Raw genomic sequence first — 25,899 nt, 5'->3', positions numbered from 1 at the left:
TTTGGGACTAGGAACTCGGGTGTATTTTGAGGATCTGTGATTTCACCATCCCACAGCCCTACTGAATTGACCTAGAGAGCTGAGGGTGTCCCTGCTTCCCCCCTTTCCTTTCTGGACGCTTTCCTGGAGTCTGGGCAGCCCTGGGCAGGCAGGGTTTCAGCTCCTGAGAAAGCAGGAGACCTGGGGGAGGGGCAGCATGTGGTCAAGACAGCCAGCATCCCTGCGGGTGGAGGCACAGCCTCTTGAGACTGCTGGGCTTGGGGGGAGCAGGAGCAATAGAGAAAGCCCCCCTCTTCTGTTCCTCCAGGGACCCAGGGCCAATTCTCCAACAGCGAGGCACCCATTGCTGGGGTGCGGCCAGACCACCTTCAGACCGTGGCCCAAGTGGCCAAGTGCTGGCAGGAGCAGAGGAGACCTGGCTGTGTCTGGCTGTGTCCCCTGGAGAGGGAGTGTCTCCAGATGAGGGCGGAGAGCTCAACTCAGTGAAAGCAGCTTGGTTGGGTGAGGCAAACCCAGGTCCCAAGGATTGGGGTTCTCTCCAAACAGTGATTGGTGACCAGGAACGCATCGTGCCAGGGTTCGGGGAGCAACGAAGGGGCAGTCAGGGCTGTTGGGGGCAGCCCAGGACCCCTGGGCAGCGAGCCTCCCGGGACAGAGTCTACACAAGGCTCCTTGAGCCGCTGGAGTAGCGGCGCCGGTGCAGCAGGGAGCCTGGCGGGCAGTACTGGTGGGGGTGGTTGTAGGGGGGAGGGGGCGGGGGCAGCGGAGGCTGGTGGATGACCTTGATGGGGGAGCCTGGGCCACCCAGGGGTGTGGAGCCGCAGGAGTCGGAGGATGAGGAGGCGTAGCAGGAGAGAGCCTGGCTCAGCAGGGGCTCCATGCGGGCCAAGCAGGGCTTGTCCAGGACAATGACCTTGACAATCTGCTGGCACTGCACCAGGGTCCCCGGGGGTGTGGGTGGTGGTGGCGGCCTCGGCGGGGGCTGCTCTCTCAGGGGGCTAGGCTGCAGGTCTGGCATTGGCGCTGGTGCTCCCCTCTCGGCCCCCAGCCCCGAGTTGTGCTGGGACGTTTGAAGCCTGTTGTGAATTGACACCTAGTTTAGAAACAGTCAGAGAAGCATGAAATGTTACAAGACTAATTCCCAGCTGCTGGGACTGGCTACCCTGAGCCTCCCGCCCCACTCTCAGCCCTGGCTTGGGTGCTTCTCCCACCTCTCCAGCCAGAGAACTGGCTGCCATGGACCCGGAGCAGCCCCAGTCTCCTCATCTGTGAGATGGGCCAGTGGATTCAGATTTTCCCCGAGGCTGTGCGGGCTGAATTCACGGACCTGCTGGGTGCCTCTGGGCCAGGGAGGAGCTTCTCCCCACCTCCCTCTCCACCAACCTCAAATTTGAAAAGCAAAATTCACAGTTCCTACCCCTCCCTGCCCCCCAAGGACACACAGAGACTAGACACAAGGTCGGGGCTAAGCATCTTTGAGCCTTTGAGCCCCTCTCCTCCCAAGCCTCTGTTCAAAGGGAAGCCTTATCATTACTGTGGAATCACAAATGTGCCCAAACCCCAAAATGCCAGGGACTCCTGAAGGTGTCGCCTGAACCCTGCCCCATTCTCTCAGACTCCCCATGATCGTGGTCATGCATTTAAGAGCAGCCCAGGCCAAGGCTAGACTTGGGTCCCCAGTGGTGCTTCGGATCCAACCAGCATCCTGGTTAAATTTGTCCCCTTGCAGGAGGGGGAGCCCCCAAAAGACTCTTATCTTTACACCCTGAGTGGGCATGAGGAGGTAGGTCCTCCCTCAGCCCATGGAGGCCCTGAGCGACACTTGCTGGCAGGGGAAGGTGGACGAAATGGACAGAAGGGAGGTTAGAGGGTTCTGGGAGGAAAGGGGTTTCATGCTCACCCACACCCTCAGGCTCTCGGCTACGTGGCTGAGATCTTCAAACACCCGGGTTCTTTGGGGAATGGCTGGGACCCTTGTGTCTGAGGAGGGTTCTTATTGCCCTGGGTGCCACCACCCAGGACTGGCTGCTCAAAACACAGAGGGGGCAACTGAGGCCGCAGGGGAGGAGACCAAATCTCCAGACCTAGACCCGAACGGCCCAACCCAAACTTAACTGAAGCCCAAAACCAACAGATCCCAGCCTTGTTTATTGGCAAGTGGTGCGATTTCAGGTCCCTTTCCTTGGATCTGAGCACCCCAGGGGGCTCTTCCCAGACTCTCCTGGCCCCGGCCTGTCTGCCCTTACATAGCATGAGGCCCCTCGCCTTGCTCAGCCAGGGCAGGCTCTGTCCGTCACACTTTCTAGGTCTGAGATGCTCCCAGTCAAATGAAGTTGCCCCTGAACCTCTCACTGCCCTGCACAGGGTAAGTGGAGAGCATGCTGGGGCCCACCTCCCTCTTGGGGAGCCCACTGCAAGGTCCTCATTTGGGAAGAAGGCCTCTGTCCTCCACTGCTGGAGGCGACAGACTCCCTTCTCCCCCTGCTGGAATTCTGGCTTATGCCCTGGGGACAACACAAGCTGTGTGCCTCCGGCTGCTCCCCCAAGATGCCTGGCAGCCCCGAGCACCCCCACAGAACCTTCTTTGTCCTCCCCTGCTGCCCCCAGTGCAGCTCTTGCAGCCCCTCCTCACCTCCCGATCTCCTGGCTTTCTAATTCCCCTCCCTTGTCCGTGCTGGCTGCTTCCCTCCGCCCCACCCAGCCCGGAGCCTTTATCTTCAATGATCAGTGAGTGACAAACAGGAAGTGACAGCAAAATATTCTCACATTCTGACCCCCTTCTCATTCCCTGCTGATGAAAGAAAGAAGGGGGGCCGTGGGGGGGGGGAGAGAGAGAGAGAGGTGGAACATGAATAGCCAGTCAGAACAGCTCAGAGAAGATGGAGAAGCGCCTGCCAGAGGGTCTCGGCCAGGCAGTGATGGAGAGAGGGCAGAGAGAGCTAGGGGTCCAGCTGAGAGGCCAGGGGGCGGCGAGGCTGCCCCCTGCGCAGGGGAGCAGAGGCTGGCAGGGCCCTGGGCTGGCCGAGGGTGGCAGCCTTGCAGATAGCCACACAGCCCCGCGGGCAAGCCACAGATTGCTGGTCCTCCCTAGGCAGGTCAGGCGCGGGCAGAGCGGGCAGAAACACCGGAGGGCTGGTAATAGCCTGTGTTTATCTGCAAGGCTAGAGAATGGGCGGCTGCAGGAAAATGGGGAGAGAAGGGGGCAGGGGATGGAATACCCACCCTGGGGGCTTGTCAGCTGCTGGGGCAGGAAGCTCCTCCGTGTAAAGGTGCCACCTCCAGACACAGGTGTGTGGGGGGTTGGGGGCCATGGGGAAACAAGAAACTGGGTTCCCCTGGGGTATCCTGGGGCTTCCCAGAGCTTAGTAGGCTGGTGGGTGGGGCTCCTCCCGGAGACCTCTCAGTGGGGGCTCCTCCAGCTTGGAGTGGGTTTGGGAAAGGAGGTGTCTGTGTGAGCACCCGGTGGTCCCTGGGGACCTGGCAGAGGAGTGTGGGGTGCTGGTGCCAGGGCAAGGGGAGCTGGTAAGGGAGGACTGGCGCCCAGCAAGTCTTGCAGGGGCATCTGCGTGCCTCCCCGTAGGTGACACTTGGGGGGTCTGGCAAGGACCAGCTTCTCCAGCCCCTTCCTAAGTGGCTTGGGGATGGGTAGCCCCTTCCCTCCAGCATGGGCAGACTTCAGAGGCAACAGATCTCAGCGCAGAAACTCCCTAAGGCAACCCAACCCCAACACAGCTCTGCCTCACTGTCTCCTGCACGCCCCCCTCCCCCTGGCCTGCTGATGGGCCAGTGGCTCCAGGGAGAAGCTCCGCCCTCCCAGCTGTCCCCATTCTCAACTCTGCAGCTTCTCCAGGAGGACAGGGTCCACCCCAAAGTGACCATTCGGGGACTTGATTTAAGGGGTGATTCCTAGAAGCAGGACCAGATTCCCTCCTACGCAGAATGGGAGGCCTTGGGGAAGGGAATGTCAGGGGTCTCTGATAGAGCTAGTATTAGGGGATCAGTGAGCAGTTTGCCGGGGAAGTGGGTTTGGCGTCCTGTGGGCGGGACCCTGGGTGTGAGTCTGGGAGCTCGGCCTGGGAGGGTAACTGGCTGGGGCAGGCCGGGCAGGATGGGGAACGGGGAGAAAGTGCTGTGGCTTAATTAGGCGCTGGAACAGTGGCATCACCCATGCTAGCAGTAACTTTTAATTGTATCTCTTGAAATTGGTAAAATGGTGAGTCGGGCTGGGGAGGCATTGATTAATACCTGAGAAGAGAAACAACAGAAACGGTGAGAAGGACAGGCGGGGCCACGGAGTCACTCACCTGGGCAACCAGGCCTCCACTTACCTCCACCATGTTGTCCTCGGCCTTCTCCCCCAGCGCAGCATCCCCTTTGGCTTTGAATGCAAAGAGCACAGGGCTCATTCTCTACCCATCTCAACACAAGCCCTGCCATGTCCGCCCCCTGCCCCCAAACCAAGCATCTGTGCAATTAGATGGTGTGGATGAAGTCTCTTGGGGGCAGTGATTCCTGAGCCGCAGCTGGGAATAGCCAACTGCAAGTCAGCCCAGAGAGGCCCCTTTGCTGCTGTGTGACCTTGGGCAAAATGCTATGCCTCTCTGGGCCTCCACAGACTAGAAGATCTCTGATGTTCTTTCTGACATGGGCATTGTTGAGACTCAGTTACCCACAGTCAAAGCCTTCCTGATACAGACTGGGGAGTTTGGTTAGGAGGTGGCACTGGTTCGTGGCTCCCACGTGTTTGTAACCACAGTGTCTATTTGTCACCATCAACCACAGGCCGCTTGAAGGAGGGGTGTGCACCTTTCGTGTGCCTACACCTGCTGCTTTAGCTGAGGGACGAGGACTCAATGAGCCTGTGTACAGTGCTCACCACTGGGCCTGGCACATGTAAGAGCTGACCATGGCTCTGTAATTGCTACCAGGGCTTTCTAACTGGTCTGGCACAGCACCAGAGACCCTGTGGACCCCAACAGTTTAATGACTTCCTCTGACTCAGTCACACACCACCCCCCAACACCCCGCAGCTCCTACCCTCACCAGCAGGCTTCCTGGGCCCCTCTGCTGGAGTCCTCTGATTTCTCAGAGCCCCCTCCCCAGGGTGCCAGTTCCCTGGCAGTGCTCATCCCTCTGCTCTCCACAAAACAAGAGGAAGCTGTGCTGTTGTCTGGGACCAAAGGGCCCTCCCATGTGGAGACACCTGATGCACAAGGCCTTGGGGGCATGCATCTGGCTTCCAAAGGAGGCAGGTTGGGATGCAGAGTGGGGCCGGTGTCAGGGAATGAATCACAGCAGAGATTTAGCTCTGGAGTATAAACAGCTATGAAAACAAGCAGTGACCCATGTACAATGACTTGAGAGCAATGAAGGGGCAGTTGAAAATCATGGATGCGTGATGGTAGGTCAAAGCCACATGCAGGAGGGGACATCGCAGTGCACCTCTCCACGCAGCTAATGAATCACGTCACCCCACTGATGTGCCCAGTCCCATGAGACCGTCTGCCGAGGGTCAGAGCTCAACAGAGTTTCCCAGCTCCAGCTAATGTCCTGTTTTCCAGGGCTCAGCACAGGGCACACAGCAGCCACTCAATCAGTGTTTGTCAAATATAAGAATTCAAGAATGAATGAGTGAGCAGTTTTGGATGGTTTGCTGGGTTTTGCTGGGCTGGGGTCTCATTTTCATGCCTTATCTCCTTCTAATTCGTGTTATTGGGACAGGTGGAGTGGAGATGAGGCCACTCTTCCAGTCGCCAGAAGAGTGGGGGGTGGTGTTGAAGGGCAGGAGATAGTCAGAAAGGTAGAAGGATGTCTGTGGGTGGAAGGAAGCAGATCTAAGTTGGTACAAAACCTGAAGCTGATTTGATTCGTCTGGAGTGAATAATTCGATTTGCAGAAGCCTTTAGAGAAACTGGGTTTGAGGGTTTATCTGGATTTTGTGGATGGACTGACTCTGGGCCTGAGATTAGAAGGTGCTCATTAGGGAAAGGACTTTATGGGGCAGATCAAGACTTCCAACTCTTCTGATCACCCCTTCATTTTATTCCAAGGCCCCCTCCCACCAACAGGTTGCAGACACAGCAATTTTTTCTCTCACCTCGTCTCTCATCAGTGCCAGGGGTTCAGGACTGGGCCTGACTCCTCAAGAGTAGACCTGGGGCCTTAGTGCAATTTGTAAACTAGCACATTTCTCCCTCACCTTCCTCTCTCCCTCTACTTAGGCCCCAGGAGATTAAGCCTAGAGCCTCCAGCAGAAAGGAATGGCTATGGGAACCAGCACTGCCCTCACCCTAATTCTCCAGGAGCCCTTGCCTAGGGTGGGTACCCTCCATGTGAGGCCCAGGGTCTGGAACTGAGGAGCAGAGCCCAGCTCACCTGTAGGCGATCCCTGCTTCGACTGTGGGTCCCCCTGTGCTCCGCTGGACTTGAAGGAGAGTGTCTTTACTCCCTGCTGCTTCTCCAGCTCCCCTAGGGAATGGAGAGGCCCATGAGCAGGAGAAACCCTAACCCCAGTCACACAGAGATGAGTCCAGAGTGAGGGGAGAAAAAGGGGCTTCCTAACACACACTGCAAAGCTTGGACCCCGGAGTTCGGAAGCCCACCTCATGGCAAGTGTAATACCCGCTAGGCCTCAGTGTCTTCATCTGTCTGTGGCAAAGGTCATACCTGCTTGAAGGTTGGAGAGGCAGTAGAGAGGTCGAGAAGAGGGCGTTCAAATCCCTGTTCTGGTCATTCCCAGCTGTATGACTTTAGGGAACTTACTTAACCTGTCAGCCGTCACCTGAGGGGACAGCAGTGCCCACCTCCAAGTGTCACCATGAGGATTTCATGAGGAAATACAAGAATGTGCTGAGAACAGGCCTGGTTTGTGCAAGGGCTCAACAAATACAGCTCAGGTGACAGGTGTGAGACGCCCTGGCACAGCTGGCCTTGGCAGTGGCTGGTGACATCCAGCCCACCCAGGGTGTGCCTGGGGACCAAGCCCACTGGCCAGCTGACTGAGTGGCCCCAGGGTTCTCACAGCTCTCTCCTGGAGACCTACATACCCACCGGCCAGGGCACCTGTCTCTGCTCAATGAGAATCCTCTCCTGACTGTCAGCCTGGTCCTTCTTGTCTTGTCTGGGGGTGCTAGGGAGCAGCCAGCTACCATCCTTGGAGATCTGACAGTCATTATTAAATCACTCCTCAGCCTCTCTTTTCAGGAGACGTAACTCAGTTCCTTTTATTACAGATGCTCTCCCGGGACTTGCTTGCTGCCTCTCTGGTAGCCTGTAATCCAGGGACTCTGGACTGCAATGCCCCAAAACAGAATAATTTGTCCTCACGGTCTGAATCACACCATCAAGCAATACTACATTTTTTAAAAACTGAGTTGAGAGTTGTTCCTCTCCCTGACAAGGGGTCTCTGGGCTTTGGAGAAATTAGCCTTGTAATTACCAGCACAGAGTTGAGGAACCTGAGCGTAAATCTTGTTTTGTCACTGCCTGTGTGGACCTGGGCCATTTCCTAAGCTCTGGGAAACCCCGTTGCCTTATTGGTAAAGTGAAGGTGACACGCTCACTTCATGGCAAGCTCTTGCAAGATTTAAATAATAGGGCCTCCCTGGTGGCACAGGCGGTTGAGTGCAGTGCTGTGAAGCTGTCCGCAGCCTCTGCAGCGCCGGTTCAATCCCCACCGGCTGCAGAGAGATCCACCTGGCGCGGCAGACCTCTCTTGTCTCGCCTGCTGCTCCCCTCAGCAGTGTTTTTTCACTCAGTCTGCCTGTTCTGCTCCCCACTCTGTCTCTGGTGATTCCTCTCACCCTCCCATGCCTCTGGCCTATACCCCGGTTCTTGTATAAATAAATTAAATCTTTCAAAAAATTTAAATAATATAGGTTCAGCATGCAGCCCACTGCCAGGCATGTCGTAGGGGGTTCCCTAAATGGAAGCTTCTTTTTTTTCTGTCTTCCTTTCTCCCCCGCCTGCCTGACCCTTCACCTTCCCCCTGCTGTTCCTTCCCTTTTTCTCCATCAGAAGAATAAGCTCCGAAGGTGAGACTTTCTCCCTGCTTCTCTGCTCCCTCCTCACCTGCCCAGGGCAGCAGGAGAGGCTATTAAGCTCTTGACATACAGATTCTGGCAGTGTCTATTCCTCTGTCCTTGGGTAGGGTGTGAGGTGCTGTTCCCAGGGCTGAGGAGGGAGAGGTGCCTCCTCTAACAATGCTGGTGCCAGTCATGCGCCATGGCTCCCCAGGGCTGTGCGGAGCCATCTGTGACATTTTGACAATGAGAGAAGTGAAGCCATTTCAGGCTGTGTCCTTAAGAATGTTCAAGGTCAAGAGCCGAGACTCTTCTTGAGAAGAGTCTTTATGTTGCCCCTCTGAATTCAAGTGTGTCAGCAGAGTGCAGAAAAAGGAGGCATTCACACACACCCTCATTTAGTTGTTTTTCTGGGAAATTATCAACAGAAGCCATTCCCTTTCCGTGTGGCAAGCTCATGAATCAGACGTAAATGCAGACGCCAGCTCCAGAGCTTCCATGTGTGACTTTGAACCCTTAATTTCTCTGAGTCTCATCTGTAAAATGGGACAATGCATCTGCCTCATGGTGTCACTGTGAGGATTACTGGAATAGGAAGAAACTGTCAGCATAGCGTCGGTACGCCAAAAAAGATGATTAAATGCAGTCCTGTCCTATGTGCCCAGTTCAAAACTCCGCTCCTTGCGTATTGCCTAGTGGGTTTGTATTCATTTAGCAATACTTTTCAGCTGAGCGGCCACAGAAGGCTGATCTGAAGCCTGTGTTTATTTTCTGGTTTAGTTACTGAATACATGATTATTTAGCTTTCCTTAAAGGCTGTCTGAAGCTACTGCCATACTGAAACAGGGAAACCTTGCAGACCCTCCCTGCTCTTCTTAAACCAAACAGCCAGTAAACTCCCTGGACATATGCAGAAGGCCAGCTATTTTCTGAAATGCCTGGATTGGCACCAACAAGAGCCAAGCCTCCAAGGTGAGGGTCAGCCTGGACTCTTCAAAAAGACCAGGCTATAAAAAATTAAAGTGGGGGTACGCTTCTAGATTGAAAGAGATAAAAAAAAAAAAAAGCAAACAGCCAGATGTCTCAGGTGACAGGTGTGACCTGTCAGGTGACCTGTCTCAGGTGACAGGTGACCCTTGCCTGGCTGTGGGTGGGAAGGAAGTGCCCTGCCCCGGATGTCCCCATTTGTCTGCCCACTCGGTGAGCTTGCCTGGTTGTCTGTCTTGTGTCAAACACAGCAAGAGTCCTCTGTTCCAAGGGGCTCACATGCTGGCCCCTCGCCTGACTACATTTGCAGCTCTAGTGTACCTTACTTTAATTGTGAAGACCAGGGCACCCTGTGGGGTGGTGATGGGGGGAAGGGGTTGGGGGAGGGGTGGGATTGCGATGGGGGCGGGGTTCTGTGACCCAGCCTGCACTCACTCCAAAGTGGGCAAAGAGACAGAGTCATGTCTGTCCATGAGCCACTCTGGTCCTGCTGACCCGGAACCTGCCCACCCTGCCCACCACCTCAGAGAGCTCCAGGGCCCGGACCCTTACACTCTATCCGGATCTGCTCCAGCTCCGTGACCTCGGCGATGGACTCCTTCAAGTCCTCCACAAACTTCTGCATCTCATCCGAGCCCAGGGCACAGAAATGCAGCACTTGCTTCTTCTCAGAGCCCGAGAGCGGAGTCACCAGGGTGATGCCATGAGAGTAATCTGCAAACCCCCATCCCAGGATGGTGAACAGCAAGAGGTGAGGCTGCAGTCAACCCAACAGGGAGAGTGGACAGGGGTTTTGGGGCGCCAACTCTCCCCCCTTCCTCCAAGCCACAGACTCCCTCCACTTCTCCCCCCACCGTCTGCCACCTCCCTGGGCTGACAGAGACTTACATTCATTCTCAAAGAGGTGGAACTGCATGCCCAGCAGGCCGACCGACTTGCAAAAGGTATACGTGGAGGAGCTTTTCTTCTTTGGGCAAAGTTTGAGAATCTGTCCAAGAAGGGAGAGAGATACACTGACAGGTGTCAGATGGGTGTGCCCACTGGGATGCATGAACACCAGGGAGATACATGGACCCACAAGTCCATGCACATACAGAAACATGTACACACATGCATACTTCATACCTAGGATGCATTCTTGAACACATACATGCACACACGTGTACACACACACATACACCCATGTAAATATCAAGTAAGGGTTGGTTGGTTTGTTTGCTTTTTGCTGCATAAAACCCTCCCGTGGTTATTCTCAATGCATTTGGAAGCCAATCCACACTGCCTGCCCTGGCTTATCAGCCCCACCTGATCTGGTCCCTATTTGCTCTCGCTTTATGTTCAAGTCACACTGTCCTTCTTAGTGTAGCTCGAACAGGGCAAGCCCAGTCTCACCACCGGCCCTTTGCACATGCTGTTCCCTTTCCACAACTCTCTCTGCAGCTTTTGCATCACTGGATTAGTCTCGATTATCTAGACCTTAACTTAATTGCTACTTTCTTAGAGATTCCTTCCTTGGTCATTCTATTTAAAAAGCAAAGAAAAACCCAAAAATAACTGCACCTTAACACCAATTCCTCTCCATCCTATCACCCTGTTTTATTACCTTCATAGTACCTTCCCCTTAATTTGATATTACTGATTTGTTTTCTGAATTATTTTCCATCTCCCTCCCCTACTAAAAGTAAAACTCAGTCAGTAGGTTGCAAAATCCACAAATATTTTTTCAGCACCTTGAGGAGCTGGGCTCTGGGGGTGCGGGGGAACATGAGACAGAGACAGCCCTGCCCTCAGTGGGCCGTTGCCACTGGGGAGGAAAATGTCTAGGCATCCATCAGTCAGTCAGTCAGTCAGTCAATCAAAGCGTAATGAAACCACAGAATGAAGGCATGGCTAGACCAGGTAATTTCAGAAATTGCTATGTATCTTGAGGAAAATGAAAAGGGGTAAGGAACAGAAAGTGACTGGACAGGCCGCCTTGGGCAGGGAGGGCCTCTGTGAGGAGATGACATTTGAATAAAGACCAGAAGGGAAGGGAGGTGGACACACAAAGGCATGGAAAGTGGGGGGCTCCTCAAGCAGAAGGAGGGGTGAGGGCCAAGGCTTGAGAGGGAACAAATCTGGCCTATGGGAGGCAGCTCAGGCTGCACCAGAGCGGCAAGGGGGGTGCTGGGAGAGTGGGGTCAGAGGACCAGAAGCAGGGGGAGAGAGCCTGGCACAGGAAGTCAGTGCCAGGTAGAGGGTCAGCCAGACATGCAATCTAGAAACAGTACTCCTGCTCTTTGGAGGGTGGATCTTAACACTGAGAATCGATTTGGGACAACTTTAGAGGCAGTGCTAATATGACTCGTTGAAAGGGAGGATTTGGGGTATGAGGGAAGGGCCAGTGTTCCCCAGCACTCAGAGCAATGCCTGGCACAGACTAAACATTCATTTACATATTTGTGGAGTGGATAATGCACACATTTGTAAAGAGCAAAGAATGTGCGTGCACACATGTGCACGCATGCACACACACACACACAGCATCCTCCAGGCCCAGTGGCTTCCCTGGTCCAGCTTTTCCTGTCACGTGTTTCCAGAGAGGCAGACAATCTGGGATCTAGCTCATTTGCACCAGGACTGTGGAGCCATGAACAGAGCCTTCGACCTCTCTGTGCCTCAGCTTTATGACTGAGGGCATCTGCCTGAGCTACCTCACACAAAAGGCAACTCCTCTCAGACCAGGTAGCATTCTGTGGCAGAGCTCTGAGGTCCCGCCCACCCGTCCTGGCTTCCAGCTAAGCCTCAGCAGCCACAGAGGGCCAGTCCCCGCCATGTCCACTCACCACCAACAGGTCGTTGAAGAGAAACACCTCCCTCTGATGTGCAGCCTGCTTCTGCAGCTTGTTCACATCCGTCACCTCGAAGAGCCGGCTGCAGCAGACCAGGCGGCGATGGGGCACAGACAGCACCTGAAGCCCAGGGCGAGCTCAGTGGGAGAGGCCCCGCCTCCCCACCCACAGCCACATTTCCCATAACGGCAGGTAGAGCTCTGGTTCTACTGCAGAGCCTAAACTTGGTCCTAAATCTCTTCCCTCCCTGCCCCCCGACCCCACCCCCATCGGGGCTCTTTCTCCTTCATCACAATTCTTAGGGAGCCCGGCTGGGGGAACAGGGTGGTTTACTATGCTGGAGTAAATGACGAGATGCAGGATGGAGATGACAAATGGAAATGAGCATCCAGATTGTTCAGATTCAGTTGCTGTCAACTCTTTTCCCTCCAAGACCTTCTTGAGGGCACCCCCAAGGCCCAGGTGTGCCACAGGATGGGTGCAAGAGGTCAGCTCGGGGCTACTGTGTGTAAAGCAGTATACTCCAGTGACATCGGCAAACCAGACAGATGCTAAGGCCTCAGCAGCACCGCTCCGGGGGGAAAAGGGCCATCCCTGCACAGACAGGGCGGGAGAGTGCAGTGTAGAGTCTCTGCTGAGTCCCCAAACTGCTCCCTGAGCCAGCAATTTAGGGAGGAGGAACTGGAGACAGATTCCAGAACCTGCTCCGTCTTTTGTATTTAAGGTATAAAGGGGGAAAAAAGGCATAAAGAGCCTCTGCTGGCACACATGTGGAGTGTAAACCATAGACAACGCTCACCTTAAAAATCATTGCCAACCTGGAACATATTGCCTGTGACTCAGATCACAGCTAAGGGGCACCCCTGTGGTTTGTTGGACCACAGCCTGAGCCTACTTCAACCCATTAGGGTCTTCTATTTTGTAGGACCATCCAGGAGTGCCGAGAATCCTAGACCTCCCCATCTGGCCATTCAGGGTCTGGTCAACCCCAGGTCACTGGGAAGTCCCTCCTGACATCTCACTTCAGTCTCTCCTGCTGCTGCAGCTGTAGCACGAGGCAAGAGGGAAATTAGGCGAGGGGTAGAGGATGCAGAGCCGGGCATATGGAGGGTAGTTAACAGATGTTCAGGAAACAAGTAAAGCGAAGGTGACTTGCAAGATGAGATGCCAGGAAGAAAGGGGATGGGAAATGTGGTGGTTGGGGGGGCTTGGCATGTGTGACCCCCATGTGCGATGGGTGCTGTCTGCAGCGAGCACTTACTGTCTTCATGCCCACGATGGACTTCTCCACCTTGGTCACATACGTGACATGGTCCTCATTGGACTTGAGCTCCTTCTGCTGGATCCTTTCATAGATGCCCACCACCAGCTCCCTGGGGATGTCGGCCCCATCATCCACACCTATGAACAGGGTGAAAGGGGTGGTGGGGGCGAGGGGGAGTCAGAGGCCTGGGGACAAAGGGGAAGCCCACTACCAGATTGAAGCTCCTAAAGGGTGGCCTTGATTTTGCCCTGTCCCTATTCCACAGCCTGCAGTGACTGGCCCCCAATACCCTTTCAGGAAAGGACAATCTCCTTGTGTAATTCGCACATCCCCAGCTCGCTTCCAGAACCAGAACCTGCTCTCCTCGTGGAAGAAATGCAGAGTCTCGCAGGTCCACCCTGTGGCTTCTTGAAAGGAGGCAGCTGCCCCTGAGGAGTGAGGCAGGGCTGCCCAGGAGACTTTTCAAGGGGACTAGCTGGGCTAGTTTGAGGACTTTTCCCCAATTCTCAGGGGGGCTCCCGAGTTCCCTCCCACTTATGGGGGGAGCTCCCACTTCTTCAGGGGGTCCTTGATTCTGCTGTCGTTTCTGCTCCCACTTTCACGTGCCTCCCTCTTGCCGATTCTGCCACTTCATAGCTTCTGCTATTTTGGGGGCTTTCTTGGCTGCCTCCAGCCTTCCCCTAGCGGCTGTGTGGTGGCTCTGGCACACTGAGTACCTGGGCACACCACTGATTACTTGGCCTTCATGAGCATGGATGGCAGGAGCCCTTAGAAGGGGCAACATGGGTTTCCCCTTTTTCAGTTTGGGGTCCCTGGAAACTCCCTTGGTTTTGCCCAGTATCGACTTTGGCTCCCTGACTGGGAATTAGCCGGGATCATTACCTCCCAGGACTCTTTCCTCTTCAAATCCAGCTTCCATGTTCCTGTTAAAAAGCCTTTGCTTCCATAGCTGCCTCGTTCTCTGTGCACTTGTCTTTATCCCTCTGCACCCCCTTCCCAATACAGGACATTCCCCCGAGGGCAAGAGGCATGTCCCAAGGACCCTTGCTGCAGGGGCAGTGGCAGTGGCTCCTGGAAATTCCCCAGATGCCTGGCCTGCTGGCATGATTGGGCCAGAGAGTGGCATCGAGTGCCCTTGGCTGCCGGGGTGACAACCCACAGCCGGGCTCAAGCTCACAGAACAAGGAACAGGCAGAGCAGTGGCCTCGCCCCTCCCACCGGCCCTCACCTCGCAGGTTTCGGATGAAGTCCTCCAGCATCATCTTCCGGTCAGGCTTAATGTTGGGGCTGTACATGTCGGTGTTGAGCAGGATGATGGCAAAGGCGAGGATGAAGATGGTGTCAGGATTGTGGAACTGCTGCACCACCTCGGGATTGCACATGCAGTAGCGCTGGCTGTGGGGAGACAGAGTGGGAAGCTGAGGCTCCTCTACCCCCAGCCCCAGATCTCTAGCTCTGGGGGGCTGTCAGGGTAGGCATCCCTGTTCTCTGAGGGTTTCTGGCGCTGGAAAACCTCACCTTGCTGCTCACTGTCTGCCTGTGCCTGTCCTGTTGTCCAGGAACAGAATCCCCCACAGGCCCCCCTTAGTCCAAGTCGGGAGGAGGGAGGCAGAGTCCCCCTGGGGGGCCCGGTGCTGCTCCAGCTTAGAGAGCTTCAGGGAACCTGCCCTCTTTCTCTCCCCGGCTGTGCACCTAGCCCTTGATTCAGCAGCTCCTCTCCTGCAGCTCTGCGTCCACATCCCAAGCTCCCCTCCTACTCCTGGTGTGTGGGGGTGTGCATGAGGGGAGTGGGGCTGGGGAGGGGGTGCTACCTGAAGGCCTCTATGAGCCGCTCCACCTTCTGGGCTTCCCCCTGCACGCGGATGTGAGCCTGGAACTTCCGCAGGGCCTCGTCCAGCTCCATGCTGGAGAAGTCCATCTCGTCCACCACGCAGCTGAGGGCAGGAGGGAGGGGCTGTGAGGGGAAGTCAGCCCCTCTAAGCACGAGAGCTGAGGAGTGAGGTACACATTGCCAGCGGGAACATCCCACCCTGGTGGGGCCGGGGAGGGACCCTGGTCCCTGTGGCCAACCAGGAAGGGTCTTATTCAGCCCCAGAGGTCCCCCTCTATAATGAAGGTGCTTCTCATACCTTCTCTCATCCACACAAGAGCCCTGTGAGGCTGACTTGTCTCCAGGTCACAGTTACAGAGCTGAGGCCCCTGGTTGGCCTGAGGCCACAGAGCAAGAAGGAAGATGAAAGCAGACCTTCCCGCTCCAAATCCCAAGTCCTTTCCTCTCAAGCTCAGTGGCTCAGAGTCAAACAAAGGTTTAAAATATGAATAAATACAATTTACGCTTCTGTTCTTTTGAGGCCCATCAGGAGCCCTCAAGGCCCCTAGTTCCCTTTGCCAGTCTCATTTGGTGACAGAAACCTTCACCCCTCCTGGCTCTGCCTGGGGAAGAGGGGAGCCCATCCTAAACCCCCAGGAGCTCCCCACTCTCTGGGAGACTGTAGGGGCAAAGCTGTAGGCTCTGAAGAGTAAATGACAAGTCAGCTTAATGAAAACCTCCTCAGCCCCACCTCCTCCTGCTTTAACCTCCACGGGGTGCCCTACCCCCAGGAATCTAGGCCTGGCAAAGCAGTGAACTTTGGTCCCCTGAGAATTCCAGAACCTGCTCTCAAAGCTGAGACACATGGCTCACATGTGCCAGCAGGGCTGTCAGGGCTGATTTCCCCCCATCTCCTCCCTCCTGGTCATCTTATACCCAGCACCCTACTGCCCACGTGGGGGTCCCTTGGGGGACTCGGCTAGTGTCACAATCCTGGGCACAAGCCTCCTGTTCCCCGTCGGTCTCCCCCACCCCCATGAAGGAACCCCACAAGCCCATATGAGGCTCGGTGCTCAGGGACATCTGCCAGGTGGCCGTGAGCCATGGACAACCCTGAGCAGGACCCCCTCCCTCCACGGTTGCAGCTCCTGGGCTTGGCCTAGAAGAAGCGTGCCCCGCACTCAGCCCCGGCTCTGCTGTCAATTTTAAGAGAAAGCAAGTGATGGCCACACGGGCTGTTCACTGTCTTTCCCACTCTTTTCTTCTGGGGTCCCCGGCCCAGAGTGTCTCAGACCACCCCTGGAGAGTGGGGGAGCTGGGGGGCTTCCCCTCCCCCAAGATGGCTATCTTCAGGCTGGGCCCCCTCAGCTCAGACAGACCCAGCCTCCTCCCAGGCTGTTCCCCTAGATGGTGAGCGAGGGCGTGGCTGGGCTTGGAGGTGCAGCCAGGAATTTTGCCCACGTCTGGAAACAGCGGTGTCTGGGCATCTGGGATGGACCCGTGAGCAGAGGAGGCCTCCGGGTGCAGCCACCCACTGGCCACTCTGATCTCTTGGCAGCTCAGGTCGCCTGCACCCTCCCAGGGAACATGAACTCGGAGGGTGGCAGGGTCACCTCTGTGTCCCATAGCCCGGCCCGGAGGCACGAATCAATCACGATCGAGCCACTGAACGGCCGGGGAGGACCTGCGGAGTCGCACAGCCGGGTGACTCGAGCCCAAGAGCTGGAGACAGGAGAGACACAGGCACGTGAGCGAGCCAGAGTAGGAGAGAGCCGGAGGGGAGAGGGAGGGCAAGGAGGTGAGGACGGAGGAGAGACAGCCAGGCTGACAAGTGGGCGGGAGTCAGAAAGAGAGATGCAGGGACAAGGGAGAGAGGGGAGAGAGGCAGGAAAAGACGGGAAGGGTGAAGGGGACGAAGACTCAGATTGACCAGCCATGCTGCGCCCCCCACCCCGGAGACCCTCCCCACTCTGGCAAGGCCAGTGGCCTGGCTCCCCGGAGCACCCCAGAATAGCCCCTGGGCCCCCTGGACTGGCGTCCAGCTGCCGCCTAGGACTTGCCACTGCCTCCCTCCTGCCTTGGTCCTGCTTCTCTCCAGGGTCCGAGCCACGAGGTCCTGCACCCTCATCAGTGTCCCTGACGGGGCCCCAGCCCAGACATGGGTAGGGCCTGGCAGCGGGGAGAGCGGAGATCTGCTCCACCGAGCGCCATGGCCTAGTTTCCAGGCCTGCTCAGGTGACCGCAGCCTGCTCACTGGCTCGGGGCTGTGGCTAAAAGCTCCAGGGATGAGCAGGGAGCCAAGAGCCAAGGGCCAGGCCGGGGATGCAGCTGTGTGGAAGCCCCAGCCAGGCGAGGAGCACTGCGTAGCTCAGTCACAGGGCTGTGGAGGTGGGAGGACATCTGGGGAAGATACCCCAGCCTTGGGCAGGGGCGTCTCCACATCCAACACCTTCCAGTGAGTCCCGAGGACACCATGTAAGAGTTGCGAGGTGGCTGGTTAAAATGCAGGTCCCTGAACCCCGTCCCCGATCGACAGAACACAGTATTGGGTGGGAGGCCTGGAAATCTGCATTCCTCACAAGCTCCCCACTGATCCTCAAAAACTGAAAACCAAAGGTAGAGCTGAGTGCAAGGGCAGGAAGGTGGGCTTTTACAGCACAAGTCCAGCAACTCACAGGTTACCAGGGCAGCAGCTCCTGGGGACGCGGGTGTCCCCCCCTGGCTCTCAGGGGCTGCTTTCGTGAGGGGTGCAGCAGGAGGGATTGAGGGATGGCTGGGGAGGCAGACAGGCCCCCTCCCCCCCACACACACACATTTCCCGCCTTCCTCTCTGTGATCCCCACAAGAGGCATCAGTGTTTCTCACATCCCAGTGAGAACATCTCAACCTTTCTGTGTGAACCCCCTCCCCGTGACAGTGGAAGGGAAAAAGCTGTGAGGGGTGGTGGAAAGGCACCGTTAAAATGCCCTCGGCCTCCGCACACATGAGACAAATCAAAATCAATTCCTCTCTGTCGAGTTGGGGGTTGGACCAGGTGCCCCCCGCCCCCGCCCTCCGAGCCCCATCACGTGATTCCTGGAGGGGCTGTGCCCCCAGGGCAGGTGGCTATGCCAGGCTGTGTGCGGGGGGGGGGGGGGGGGGGCCCCCAGCCCTCTGAGCTCTCTCCTCCTGGACCCCCCACCATCTTGCCAGTCCGGGCATGGTCTTCTACAGCTCTGAGACTGCCTTTCTCTCCTCTCTCTTTCTCCTCTTGCCCTTTGCTATTGCTTCTCTTATTCTGCAAGATCTATCTACCCACGGTGAAAACCTCCCCTCCCCCCCTTCTTTGCCACCCCGAGTCCTTGGGGAGCAGCTGGCTGGCTGTTTCCTGAATGCATCCTTCTCTCTCACCCACAGGACGCCACTGATCTCTCCTCCTTGATCATCTTTAAGCTGAAAAACCTCACACGTCTCTAGGAGTCTTTTCGGGTACCTAATCCCCCCATTTTAGAGAGGGCAAGACTAAACTAAGACCACAGAGGGGAGGTCACCATGCTCCCACAGTTAGGAAGGGCAGACCTTTGTCTTCTTGCCCTGGGGAGGCCTCTTCCTAGGTGGGGCTTCTCTACTTTTTTTTTTTTTTTTTTAATTTTTAAATTTTCTATTTTCTTACATCATTCCTCTCCACTTTGATCAGAGGAGTAAGGAGTTGAGGGGAGCTCCCCAGCCTTCTGATTGATTGTTCTTAGTGCTTCACTAAGTGCTCATGACTTAAGCTCAAGCCTGTGCACTGGTAACCATTATGCTGTTATTTTCTCTCTTTTTTAAAAGATTTATTTATTCATACATACAAGAGCTGAGGTACAGGCCAGAGATGTGGGAGGGGGGTGAGAGGATTCACCAGAGACAGAGTGCGGAACAGAACCCCAGACTGACTGAAATACACTGCTGAGGGGAACAGCTGGCAAAGACAGGAGAGGTCTGCTGAGCCATGTGGGTAGCTCCCTGGCAGGCCGGGGATTGAACTCGTGCTACAGAGGCTGCAGATTGCTCCATAGTGCAGTGTTTAACCCCTTGCGCCACCACTTCAGCTTCAGAGCTGGCCTGGGCATGCAGAGCCCACAGCAGGCATGGAATCCCGGACCTCCCAGCTTCCCTTTCTGACCCTTCCGCTGCCCCTTGGCAGTGCCTCCTGTATATCTGCATTTATCGCCCGGATTCAGAGCACTACCTGCCTGCCCTCCGCGAGACTATGAACTCTCTCAGGACTGAGGCAGTTCCTTTAACTCTGCCTCCCTGGCTTATCGATGAAACTTTTATAGGATGAGTGAGTGAGTGAGTGACCAGTTGAGTGGGTGAACAGGACCTGTTGTCAGCTGGGCAAGTTGCCCGTTGGCCTGTGTTCTTGGAAGCTCTGGCCCTGCTTTTTGAACACCATTGAACTGACCCAGAGATGTGGACACAGCTGCCAAGGAAGTGGGTCCACAGATTGCAGCCGGTGGACAGCCAGGCACGAGGACATCTGTGAGTTCCCCCACCTCCAGCAGCACAGGCAAGTGAGTGAGAGATGAGGACAGTGGCAACTGGCATTGATTAGGCTGTTCACAGCTGGACGTGCCTGGACCTGCCTCTGGAGGTATAGTGATCGGCTAGAGACTCAGAAGGGTGCAGTTTTTCCTCAGCCCCCCACTTTCCTAGTATTTTCTGCAGGAGCTGCAAGTCCCCCACATGGGCTGGGGAAGAGTAAGCACAGATGTTCCTTGCATCTGGATAAACAGGTACAATCTTGCATAAAATTGCTTGTTAACACTGATCTGTGTGTGGAATCAGTTTGCGTTGAGGGAAATGAAGCATCGTAAGCAACTGTGATCAAAATGATTTTCATCATCTCAACTTTTTTTTTTATGAGAGCAAGACAGTGTCTGGCAGACAAAGGAACTGGTTGGGAGCTGAAAATAGGTAATGTTAGCAGCAGAGATTTTTAATTGGCCAGAACAGAAGCAAAGGTCTGGAAGGTGAGGAGCTGGCTGAGGGCAGGGAAGAGGTAACAGGTGGTGGGGGGAGACCTGGGACTGGCGCTCCTGGGTCCAGATTTCAGGATGAGGACAAGAACTGAAACCACCCACTGCCATGGGGTGTGGGCACCCTGGTTTTATTTCTGCAGTTCTTGGCTCATACAATTCAATTAAAAATATCCCCAATCCGCCAGAGAGTTATTTTTGCTAGCTGGAACTCGTAACATGTCCAACAAAGGTCAAGGCTCTTTGGAAAAGTGCTGTGTGGCTATGAAAATAGAGCAGGTGGAGGCTGACGCAGGCAGACCTGCCAGTGTTGCTGGTGACGACACGGGGACAAAGAAACTCTCCTTTGAGGTGGCCTCAGGAGAGATGTCCACCAGTCACACAGAGAGGACTAAGGAGCCAAAAGAACTAAGTTTAAACTATCCAAACAAATCAGAAGTCAAGGCGGGTGCCTGAGGCAATCTCTCCTGCCAGTCCGCACTGTCCCTGCTGCTATGAGAGTCAGTCAGCAGCAGGTTGCTACACAGCCCGGAGTTTCTGACTCAGTGGGTGTGGGTGCAGCCTGAGAATTGATCTTCTAACCAGTTTCCAGGGGGGTGCTGCTGATCCAGGGCATACTTTGAGAACCACTGCTCCAGGCTGCTAACTGTGAGTGGGACAGGACGAAGTTGAGCCTCTAGAGTCAGACATGGGTGAGACTCTTGCTTCCAGCATTTCGATGCTCTGTTCAAGTCACTCAGCTTCTCTGCCTCACTGCCCCATTGACAGGGCGGAGCTGACTCCCGTTCCATCTAATGCGCAGAGTGTATGTAGAGTTCCTGGGACAGAGAGCTCAATAAATGACCGTTTACGTTCTGTTCCTGGAGACCAAGCGGACTTGACATGCCAGGTGAGTCCCTGGGTGAGCAAACTCCCTAGCACCGGTATTAAGAGGACACTTCTTCTCAACCCCAGCTAACTCGGCCTGAAATTACACCATTAAACATTCATCTATTGACCCTTGAAAATCTACATCAGAGAGAAGAAATGGGATTGAGCTCAGACCTTTCAAGCTTTACAGATCAGTTTCTCAGCTCTGCCTTCTTCTGAGGTGAGAGTGTCGGAAAAGAGCAAAGAATAGAATAATACCTGATTCTATTCAATTTCTCGGCCACTCACCAGGGACTAAGCATTTTTTCTCAGTGGGCCAGTTTCTGCCTGGGTAAAAGAAGAGGCTGGGCCAGCTGACTATCCAAGCAGTGTTCAGCACCACCAATCACAACCAGGTTCTGACAGGCTGTCCAGTGAGGCATTGGAAAGGTGAGGGGTCAAGATCATAAACCCAAAGCCACTGCTTTTAGAAGAGACCCCAATCTTCCATTCATCCAGGTGGGGACAGCATAAAGTTTTTAAGGTGGTGGCCTTTACCCCTGCCTGTCCTGGTCTCTTGCCAACTTTCTCAGACTGATTAGGTCTGCCCAGGCCCCAGCCTGTTCTCCTCCTCATGGAATCCTCCAGAACACCGTCACCATTCTGAGGTCACACACTACACAGCAGTCAGGACGTCCTCAAATAATTTCTTCCAGCCATGAAAGGCCAGAGCCTTCCAGCCTGTTGAGTTTGACAGACAATCTGTCTTCATTTCTAAATGTCCCCTAAGAAGAACAAATCTGTTACAGGCCGGCCAACACATTTCCATGGAAATGAAATAATGAAACCTGACTGAACCGTCAAACTTGACTATGTCATGGAATCTAACAAAGAATGGAGTAGACACAGTGAGAGAAGGAGCATCCAGGAAATGCTCTGGCAGCTCAGCCCCAAATATGCTCTCATGCATTTCCACAGAAATGATGGACACCGGTGCCCTCTGTGGATGTGTGCCTCACATCAGGAAAGGTCACCCGGGCCGGAAAAGACCCTGCTGTAGAGCAGCATGGACCATTCCCCCATTCGCCGGCCTTCAAACCTGCTGAAGCAAATATTTCAGAAAATAAATAGAGCAGAGACAAATTTCCCAGTCATGTGAAAACTGAGAGAGAGAAGCTTCCCGCCCCAGAGGATCCCAGCACTGGCTGCTGTGTGACTGGGGAGGCCCTTCTCAGCATAGAGGAAAGTCCAGCTGAGCTCCCTTCCCTGCCCCAGCAAGGCTGTGTCTGGGGAAGAGACATAGCTCAGACTGGGCACTAGGGGGCGGAACTGAGCGGCCACGTGCGGCTCTGACCAGAGGGCAGGTGGGCTGTGGGAGACATGGAGCAGGGAGACATGTGAAGGAGGGTGTGCGTGCTTCTTAGCTTTGGGCTTGCCTCTGGGGTTTGGGGAGACACTGAAGAGGAACGTGGAGGAAAGACATGTTGAGACACTTGGAAAAGATACTTGGGTGAGACACACGTGGGGAGGCTGACCATGGCAGCCTTTATCTTGATTTGAACTTTGATTTTGCTTCTTTTGTCCCAGACTTGCCTCACCCCCTTCTGTCCCTTTCCTATGGCCCCCCCAGAGGGGGACCCTACTCTGAGGTGTGGCAGCCTCTCAGGCCTCAGTAGTCCCGCTCAGGCCAACCCTGTTTGGCTGGGCATTTACCCACAAGAGGAATGGGTCACTTTGGGTGTTTTATAGGGAAATTATTATCTCTTCTTCGCTTCTCTCTTTCACATTAAGTATGCTTTGTCTTTGTGGGCATGAGTGGCTGAACCCCTTTAGCTCATGCAGAGTCCCAAGGTCCTCCTTGCTCTGCCTGTTAGCAACACCAGGCCTGAGGTGTTGATATTTCCCTGTGTTGGGGGGGTGGGTTAATGTCTTTCAGGTGGGAAAGATAATAGTAGAAATAGCCAACATTTAGGGAGAAATTACTAAGCATCAGGCACTGAGTTAAACACTTAATATGCATCTTAAAAATTTAATTCATATGAGATAGGTACATTATCACCATTGGACAAGGGAGAAACTGAGGCTGAGTCTCCCCTTTCCTCCCCCCAAGGAAAAACCCTTCCCTGGTAAATGCTGGAAACGCTGGAATGGATGTGGCATTTTGAGCTAAAAATGCCTTTATTATTTGATAAAGCCTGGGTGAGTACATTCCTTCTTGGAATGTTTCTTCTATGGAAATAGGACACGAAGGGAGGAGAGGTCAGCTGTCAAGAGAGCTGAGGGCCTGTTCTAGAAGCATCTGTGATGCTCAGACACAGGCCAGCAGCTGAGGCACATTTTGTTTGACCTCTTTACCTCCCCACCCCCAGGACCAAGAGTAAGGGGGAGTCCTACCCTCCCTCACTCTCCCCCCACCCCCACCCCACCTCCTTCAAGAGGTTTCCAGTCTCTTCCCATCCTATCTGGCTGCTTCTTGGAGAGCGTCGTGGCTTGGGCTGTTTCAGTCTCCAAGGGGATGGGTGATTTATGTCCTTTTATTTCAGCAAACAGCTTTGTACAGAACGGATGTGACTTGCTGAATGTCATCAGGCGGGGGCAGGGGAGCCTCACAGAATCCCAATGAAGCCTTCCAGGCCTGGGCAAAATGGCACCAGTGACTCTGTTATTGCATGTGTTTCCTTTGGTGGGAGTAAGGAAGAGACAACAGATCCTGCAAGGTTTCAGGAAAGCTGGAGAGAATGGCAGGGAAACACCAAACCCCCATCATCCTGTTTCCCCTGCTTCCCTATCTTCTGGGCTTTGCAGGAGACAGACCAGGCAGTCAGCAAGCTGCATACCTGGGGGATGAAGACTCCCCTCTGTGAAGCTGTCAGCGTGCAGAGGCTGAGCGTGCCATGGGTCTCAGAACCCAGGACCTGCATGGCTGCAGAATCAAGCATGAGGGCCTGAGGCATTCACTGGGGCAGAGTCGGGCCTCAGTGCTGCATCTCTCCCTCCCCAACCCCACACTGGCCACTGCAGCTTCCTTAGCCGCTCTACTATCATTCCAAGTGTCTCCTCTCCCCTTATCCCTTCTACACCTGGTCTCTAAGTTCCCTAAGGCCATGAGCCATGCCTATTCCTTCCCCCAATCTCACAAACACACAGCTCAGCTCCATTCCTAAGATGTGGTAGGCTCTTAGTGTTTGTTGAATGAATAATGAACCTTGTTCTCCATTGAACTCTGGCCCTCCTGGGATGCTCTGGCAGGATGGCAAAGCAGTACCTATATGTTTAGGTCAGTGGAATCTGCATGGTGCCAGTGAGCTACAAATGATCTAAGGAATGGAAAAGATAACAGAATCACCGGACCTGGAGGTGCCTTTGAGTTCATGCAGCCCAGCTCTCTCACAGAAACCAAGGCCTAGAGGAAATGTGGCTTGTAATAACTCCCCAGCAAGTTAGGAGCAGAAACCCAGGTCAGAGCTGGTGGAGCAGCCATTTTTCCTACTCCACCACCCTTTCTGCCTCTTCCTCCCATACCTGACCTTGCCTCAATGGCTAGCCCTGCCCAGCCCAGCTGTCCTCCCCGGCACGGGCTGCAGAACTCACTGGTCTGAGTCTCCAGCCAACACAAAGTCCCAGGGAGGATGGTAATTAGTTTCCATCATGCTGCATACGCAGCACCTGGGCTGCAGAAAAACCATGCATTCCAGGCACTCCAGGTCAGTGTGGACCTAGTAGGTTAGAACACTAGGGCTGGTCACATGGGCGAAGGCAGAAGACAGCAGTCAGGGCCTGGAGTGAGGCGGTCACCTCTACCCGCAGAGCAGGGAGACAAAGTAGCATCCCTCAGGGAGGTGGTTGGGACAGTGGGAAAGAAGGAAGCAGTGGGGCACAGCACCCTCACTCTCCTCCTGTGAAACAGAAAGGGGACAAGCGCCAGAAAAGGCCAGAGAGATGAACAAGGGAGGACCCCTCAGGAAATGCTGACCTCTCTTTGCTTTCTATCGTTTCGCCAGGGCATCCCCTCAGGGCACCCTACAGCAGGGGTGGAGGGTAGAGCAAACTAGCCAGAGGGAGAGGAAAGGAGGGTGAAATCAGTCCACTTGGCAAGGTGCTCAGAGCCCTCCCACCCTGTTCTGGTGGATTGGCCAAAGGCCCCAAGAGTAGAAGCAGGAACGGGGTCCCGCCCATTGAGGGCCACTGAGGATTTCAAGGCCCTTTAGATGGGCCAAGACCTTCTCTGACAGTACTCACTCCACAACCACTCTATCACTGCAACTGGTGTGGCCTTCATAATCCAACCACCCTCCCTTACAGGCTTGGAAACACAGGCTCAGAGAAGAGTGCCTTGTCCAGAGACACAGCCCCAAGATGGCGCCACAGAGAGGAGCCAGATCTCTGAGCTCCTACTCCAGGCACGCTGGTCAGTCAGACCAGGCGGCTCCCATACTCCCAACACCATGAGTGGGAACCCCTGACCCCCATGAAGCTGCTCTTGCTCCTCAGGGGCAAGCACAAGTAAGAGAGGTTCTCGAAGGAGCCCTGGGGAAACACTTCAGCTGACCACACCCAAGGAGGGCAGTGAGGTGGGGCGCCTCCCTGCAGAATGGTGAACTTCAAGCAGGAAGAGCACTGGACCTAGCAGAACAGAGAAGGAACATGGAGGGTGTGGCAGGGGCCCGGAGCAGACTTCCTGGGGTCTCAACCCTCTCTGCCATGAGAGGCAGTGCCTCCAAGGCCTTCTGCCTCAGCCTCAAGCTATGTAAACCCTTGCTCTGCAGCTCCTGAGGGGGAGTGTGTGTGTGGGGACTTGCTGGGATCCATGCTGACAAAGCTAACCACCCGCAAAGGTGGCCCCCCAATCTCCACCCCCATCTTCTCGCCTTTGTTGTGACCTCGGTGTGATCCTTATGGAATCACAGTATCTTCTTAAGATCCTCAGTCTAACCCCTTCCTTTGTCTGCTTCGTGTTTGACTCCAGAGATACAGAAACAAGTCTGTGTGGGAGCAGGCAGAGTCTGGGGGGTCAGGCTGGGCAGAAGGCAGGAAGAGGGTGGGCAGAGGGCCTGTTCACCAGCGCTGACCCAGGCCTCTCTGCCAGGCTCATTCTCTTGCCCCGCAGGGTGGGTCTCCTGCGATTACTTCTGTACCC

At 55.0% G+C, this 25,899-nt stretch overlaps 1 protein-coding gene across 3 annotated transcripts in view; it reads right to left on the bottom strand.

The window, feature by feature from the left end:
• Window positions 1-517: 517 nt before the first annotated feature.
• The window catches only part of IQSEC3 (IQ motif and Sec7 domain ArfGEF 3), a gene marked incomplete at its 5' end in the record, with an annotated part of 85,455 nt that continues 60,073 nt past the window's right edge, over window positions 518-25,899 (bottom strand). Inside the window, 9 exons of one of the 3 annotated variants that reach the window (XM_084255148.1) lie at window positions 518-1,093; window positions 4,305-4,378; window positions 6,376-6,468; window positions 9,561-9,722; window positions 9,897-9,996; window positions 11,834-11,959; window positions 13,101-13,240; window positions 14,332-14,498; window positions 14,915-15,037. In XM_084255148.1, coding sequence (XP_084111274.1) covers window positions 659-1,093; window positions 4,305-4,378; window positions 6,376-6,468; window positions 9,561-9,722; window positions 9,897-9,996; window positions 11,834-11,959; window positions 13,101-13,240; window positions 14,332-14,498; window positions 14,915-15,037 — 1,420 coding nt within the window. In that variant the 3' untranslated portion in view covers window positions 518-658. Of the gene's footprint in view, window positions 1,094-4,304; window positions 4,379-6,325; window positions 6,469-9,560; window positions 9,723-9,896; window positions 9,997-11,833; window positions 11,960-13,100; window positions 13,241-14,331; window positions 14,499-14,914; window positions 15,038-25,899 lie in introns of all 3 variants that reach the window. The other 2 variants (XM_084255149.1, XM_084255150.1) reach the window with 2 other exon arrangements.

The sequence above is a fragment of the Talpa europaea genome, assembly GCF_964194135.1.
Source record: "Talpa europaea genome assembly, chromosome: 15".
NCBI classification, from domain to species: domain Eukaryota; kingdom Metazoa; phylum Chordata; class Mammalia; order Eulipotyphla; family Talpidae; genus Talpa; species Talpa europaea.
This window is presented reverse-complemented; position numbering and strand designations above follow the sequence as displayed.